This window comes from Leptodactylus fuscus, chromosome 3, assembly GCF_031893055.1.
Source record: "Leptodactylus fuscus isolate aLepFus1 chromosome 3, aLepFus1.hap2, whole genome shotgun sequence".
NCBI classification, from domain to species: Eukaryota; Metazoa; Chordata; class Amphibia; order Anura; family Leptodactylidae; genus Leptodactylus; species Leptodactylus fuscus.
Genome location: NC_134267.1, coordinates 129762091 through 129768090, shown reverse-complemented (window position 1 = coordinate 129768090; position 6000 = coordinate 129762091). Strand labels below are relative to the sequence as shown.

Below are 6000 nucleotides of genomic sequence, written 5' to 3'. Positions count from 1 at the left end.
TTCGCCACGGGGCCCCGCCATTCCTAGTTACGCCACTGCCTACAAGTGTTGTTCTAAGGGTCATATAATCCTTTTCAATTCAGGATTTCATATTCTAGGTCTGGGTCGTGAGGAAATATGGGTTAATTTGATATATATATTTATTTAAAATTGATTCTTTGTATCTATATGTCAAAATATTTCTGATGTTTCACTCACTGTAAAAATCTAAAATTTCAATAAAATGAGATACAAATTTATATATATATATATATATATATATATATATATATATATATATATATATATATACACACATACATATACACAGTATATATACTGGCAACCTGGCCCTCACCAAGTATCTTCATCAAGCACTATAAGCTAGATGTCAGTGACAATATGAACTCTGGCTATGGCAGAAGAATGCTAAAAACAGCTGCAGATTCTCTCCCATTTTTGTTCTATTGATTGCTGTTCTCCTTTGTGTGTGCTGACAAAGGGAATATTTGGAAAGTTCATATTTACTTACCAAATTTTTGGTTTCAACCAACCACTAACTATGAGTGGAGTTTGTGGGTTATCATTATTATTCTCTGAAAAAAGGCCAAAAAAACCCCCAAGAAATCTGCCGGGGTATGTAAACTTTTGAGCACAACTGTATGTTTCCTGTGTGCACCTTTTTGTACAGTAGGTGTCATGCTTCAGATAAATGGACAAACTGTGTTTAGTGTTAATGTGGTAAGGTCCATTCTGCAGAGCTGTAACTAGACTTTTCATCACCTGGGTCATAGTTGCAGCTCACTGCCCTCTCTCTGTAGGTAAATACATAAAAGTGGCTTGCTGGCGTCCCACACTCACCACCTGCTATATTCCTGCATGGTAGCAAATGCTCAGAACCATGTCATGATCCATACAAGAAAACATTTATGTCAATAAACTACTGAACAATGGTAATGTAAATTTGAGGATGTCATTACATTTAATTACCTTTTTGGCTTTGTAAACAATTACAAATTTACAGACCAACACTTTTTGCTGGGTACATTCATCATAAAAATTACACTATAAAAAAATTTGATTCAAAGAAAAGAAAAATATGTATATAGTTGTTTGTAAACAACAATCAGCAGATCCTGAGAAAATGTGGGATTACATTCGCTATTGTGGGGATGCAGCAATGGGCACAATCTTGTTTTCTCCAGTATAGATGCCATAGTGTAGCTGGTCATCTTTAACTGCAGCCCAAGACATCTGTTTCGTGGAAAACTTTGCTGTCCAGTCGCCTGTACTGTTAACTACAATAACACCTCCACTTCCATCTACCCGAGTTTTCATGTAGTTTAGACCTGCTTCGGCTGCCTCTTCTGTAGACATACCTGGAATGAAAAAACAGCTATTTCAGATCTCCAAGATGCACCTTATCTTATACATGCCAGAAGAACTGCAACCATGTGATGAGATCATGCACAGACTTGTTTAATGTGATCCCCAAATATATTCTAAAGAAGAGCACTTTCCATTTCTACATATGCACTATTTCTGTAGTTCCACAGCTAGGAAACAGTGTAGCTAAATGTGCTACACCATTTCCATATCCCTCATTTACCTCTACAGGAGTTACTAAAACGGCATAAAGCAGCACTGAGTAGTTATTCCCATCTCAGCAACAATTTCCTGAGAAAGAAATCACCTTTTAATCAAAGCATGGTCCCAATGACATACCTTATTGTTTGCAATGTTTTACCGAATTAAAAAAGCATGGCTGCTCTTTTTCAGCAACAGCGCCACTTCTGTCCATGGTTTGTGTTAGGTATTACAGCTCAGCTCCACTGAAGAGATGTTGAACCGCAATACCAGATACAACATGTTATATTTTCCTAGTCCTGTGAAACTCCTTTAATACTTAGGAATTTAGGCGATCGAGAAAATGACGTGATTAGCCCCACATTTATCACAATGGTGCACGGCTTTAACTCCTTAAGGACACAGCAATTTCCCATTTTTTGTGCTTTCATTCTTTACTCCTCAAGCCATAACTTTTTTTTCTTTCACTGAGTTATACAAAGAATTACTTTTTTGTTCCCCATGAGAAATTGTTCTCAAAGGCACTACTTACTTTGCAAAAAAGAGAGGGATGGACAGGGTGGAGAAGTGACCCAGAGGACGGAGGCTGGTTACTCATTATGTGACCTAGGATCAGAGCCAGCCCATAAACTGTAGGCATTTTTGCAACAAATACCCAGATCGACCAGATATGTTAACTTCAAGTTCCTGAACATCCCCTTTAATTGTGAAAAAAATGCAATTATGCCATTTTCTTACAGGTTTCATTTTTTGGTGTTCACTATGTGGTCCAAATGACACATGAACTATTTTCTGAGGGTTAGTATGATTACAGGGATACCAAATTTATGTAGTTTTTTTTTTTTTTTAATTCTTTACATGTTATACCACCTTTAAAAAAAATTCTAGTCTGGGGGGGGGAATTATTTGCATAGCCATATTGTGACATCTGTAACTTTTTAAAACTTCATTGTACAGTGCTGTGTATGGAGGGTTTGGTTTTTTTTTGCAGGGCAAGATGTACTCTTTTATTGAAAACATTTTGGGAAAATGTAACATTTTAATCACTTTTTAGTCCATTGTTTGGGGAGTCAAAGAAGTGAAAAAAATAAAGACAGTCATTTAGATTTTTTTCCCGCTAAGGTGTTCACTCCATGAGATACATATTTTTCTGTTTTGCTACATTAGACATTTTAATATGTTTATGTTTAGTTTGACATGTATTGCATGGAAAGGGTGGGGAGTTGAATTTATATATTTTTTATAATAACTTTTAGCAAACTTTTTAATTTTTTTTTCACTTCTTTTTCACCTACTTGGGAACTTGAACCTGAAATCATTAGATTGCTTAAAACCACAGACTATAATACCACTGCTGAACAGAAGAGACAGAACTGAAAATAACCACTCCGATGCCGTGGTTGCATCTGTGCAATTAAATGCCCATCGTCAGACACATTTCTGATCACAGTCACTGCAATCTGGTCCCTACTATGTAAAACAAGAGGGACACAGTGGTTGTGGTGCCCACTCAACTCCTCCTGAGCGGGCATCAATTTCAAAACCCCCAACATCCACCTTAACAGTACAGTTATTCTTAAGGGGTTAATGCATTTGCTTTATTTTACAACTTATCTTACCATTTCATGTTCTCTTGATGTAACTGTTGAGGGAGGTGTGAAAAGTGCCTAAAACATGATTAGCACTATAATCTAAAATAGAATCCAGCTTCATTATGAACAGAAAGTCTCCCCGTGTGTATTTCACAACATTCAGCAGAAAATAGAACGATTATTACATACAGATGAGAACAAAGTTCTCCCTGTGCGGTTTGCTACAATATGATTTATTGCACTGCAAATTACTGACAGGTAATAAAAAATATATTTATAACCTTTATTACTAGTGGCCATGTATGAAAATATAACAATATATTTATTACTCTATTGATGCATTGAGAAAAGCAATGGGACATGTTTATTTATTACTAAAATGCGGACAACAGAGAATAAGGCTAGATGTGCTCAATTTTTCATAGTGGTTCACATTGGATGATAAACTTGATGCACTATCACCTCTTGGGTTGCTTAGTTTAGACCACTTTCATTCTATATGGCGCATTGTAGGTCCCAGTTCCTAATCCTGCTAAGCCATGCCAACTCAATGAGCATAGCTAAAAGTGTACCTACAAAAACTTTATAAAGGTGGCACAGATTGATAAATCTCCTTTTACAGATCCACCATTCCAGCAGCAACACCCAATGAGACTGGTCACTGCCTGGCTTCAACAGTAACCTGTATACAAACGGCAAGAGCCCGCTCAGGCCACTAGGTCATGTGTAGTTTGTGTACAGGTCACAGACTGGCTGCAGTGAAAACATCATCAAGGTCCAGCATCAAGAATTTTTTTTTTGTTTGTTTATTTTAAAGATTGGTTTCAGTATATGGGTAATTTCTTTGCAATAAAGTTGGACAATTCCTTTAAAACCTATTTTAAAGATGATCAGTCAACAAGTAGAAAATGCTAGGTAAAAGATTATTGTATTCTTGTTGTTCCCCTGAAAAGTCGATGTTTTTCTTTTTAAAATCCATCCAAAAGAATATGTCCTCTGGAAAATGATATGTAAACTACTTCTGATTCTCCATGTGGATGGGAACCTTTCATTTTCTCATAGAAAAACAAAAGGTTACCGCCCACTTGTAGAATCAGCACTGCAATTTTCCAGGGCCATATCTTTTGAATGGGTGAACAGAATTTAAAAGAAAACACCAAATGGATCAGAACAGACAGAATCAAATGATATGTGGCATTTAGCATTTTGTACGTAGTGACAAGAACTCTTTAAAGAGAACCTTTCACCATCTGAGGCACATGCGGTTTAATATACCGCTAGAAAGCAGACAGTGTGCTGAAATCAGCACACTTTTGGCTTTCCCGTTCTGTGCCCCCAGTGAAGTCAGTCAGGAATGCCCTTCCTCACAGCAGCGTCTACAGCGCTGTACTGTGAGAGTGGTCGTTGCTTACATTCCTCACCGCTCTCACAGTACAGCACAATAGGCGTGACTGTGAAGAAGGGCGTTTCTAACAGACTGTCAGAAACGCCCTTCTGACAGTGAAGAGCTACGGTACAGGCACAGATAGCTCTTCACCGGGGGCACAGAACAGGAGAGCGCACGGTCGGCTTTCTAATGGTGTATTACTCTGCATGTGCCCCAGATGGTGAAAGGTCCTCTTTAACTTCAACCTCTGCACATCTTAACTTTAAAACAAAGAGTGTGGTAATAGCTGATATATATACAGTTTATACAGAGAGGTCATTTCATACACCTATTGCAGAAGATAATTTGAAAGAAAATTTACGACAATCTCTCCTCTTTCTGTATCCGCTTCTATCACGTTCCTCTACAGGTGTGAGATTGGCAGTTCTATCCACTGTCTGTTTTTCGGGCACATACAATCAATGATCTGCTTCCTACACCTATCACTTTATGTTAAAAAGGAATGCAGCTTCCTCTCCATTACTGTGTGTACAGAGATAGCTGTCCATCACTGAAAGGACCACCTCCTTGGACTTCACAACATAGAAAGAGCAGAGACTTCAATGGATAAATGAAAAGTTATACCGAATGTTTTCCATAAGCCTATACATCAACCTGCTCAGTTAGTCCTGCTTTTTATAACAGGGTCCCTTTAATGAACAAATAAAATGCAGCTTATAACAGTACACTTTTTTTTAATTGCATATCAATTAATCAAACAGATGAAAACAAAGGACATAGGGAGGCAGAGAGGCAAGTCTCTCTTCACAGTCTTTGAACGTCTTCTTTGCTATCTTACAGTCACTTATGGCAGAGTTACATGTAGAGAAACCAGTAATAATGAAGTTATTAGCAGAAAAACTGGTTAGACACCACATATAAATATTGCTTTATACAACCAGATAAGATTGCCCAGCAAAGCTCTGCAGATATTTACACTTCTGATAAAATCTCAGGTTTTATGATGATGTACCATGAAAAGATAGGTCAGCAGGGATTAATGTCTACATCAGCTGTGGAAAACTACCATGAGTGCCACAACACTCTGGTGGGAAGATGGCTGTGTGTCATCATTCAACTAGATCTGTGTCTTTAGAACACCAACATGGTTGAATACAGTAGAATGCATTCAGACATCTGTTATGCAGACCTGCTACATCAAGCCAAAGCTAAAAACAACAGAGCAGTAAACAGAGGTGGAGAAACATGGCTGGGTAAGTTACGGTCTCTCATATATATGGCACAACTGGCCACTAGGGAGTCATATACTGTGTGTTTGGCCACTTGGGAGCATGATACTATGGGGGGAGGGGGGGGGTCAGTGCAGCAAACTGATGATGGTAAAAGATGAAATTTTATATGCGCTGGATGGGAAGCATAGCATAGTGTAGCTTTGAGGCTGCATTCACATGATGC

At 38.0% G+C, this 6000-nt stretch overlaps 1 protein-coding gene across 1 annotated transcript in view; it reads right to left on the bottom strand.

The window, feature by feature from the left end:
* Positions 1 to 938: 938 nt before the first annotated feature.
* ASRGL1 (asparaginase and isoaspartyl peptidase 1) overlaps positions 939 to 6000 on the bottom strand; it is a 28186-nt gene continuing 23124 nt past the window's right edge. The window contains exon 7 of the mRNA XM_075268363.1: positions 939 to 1358. Within this exon, the coding sequence (XP_075124464.1) occupies positions 1141 to 1358 (218 nt within the window). The 3' untranslated portion in view covers positions 939 to 1140. The remainder of the gene's footprint in view (positions 1359 to 6000) is intronic.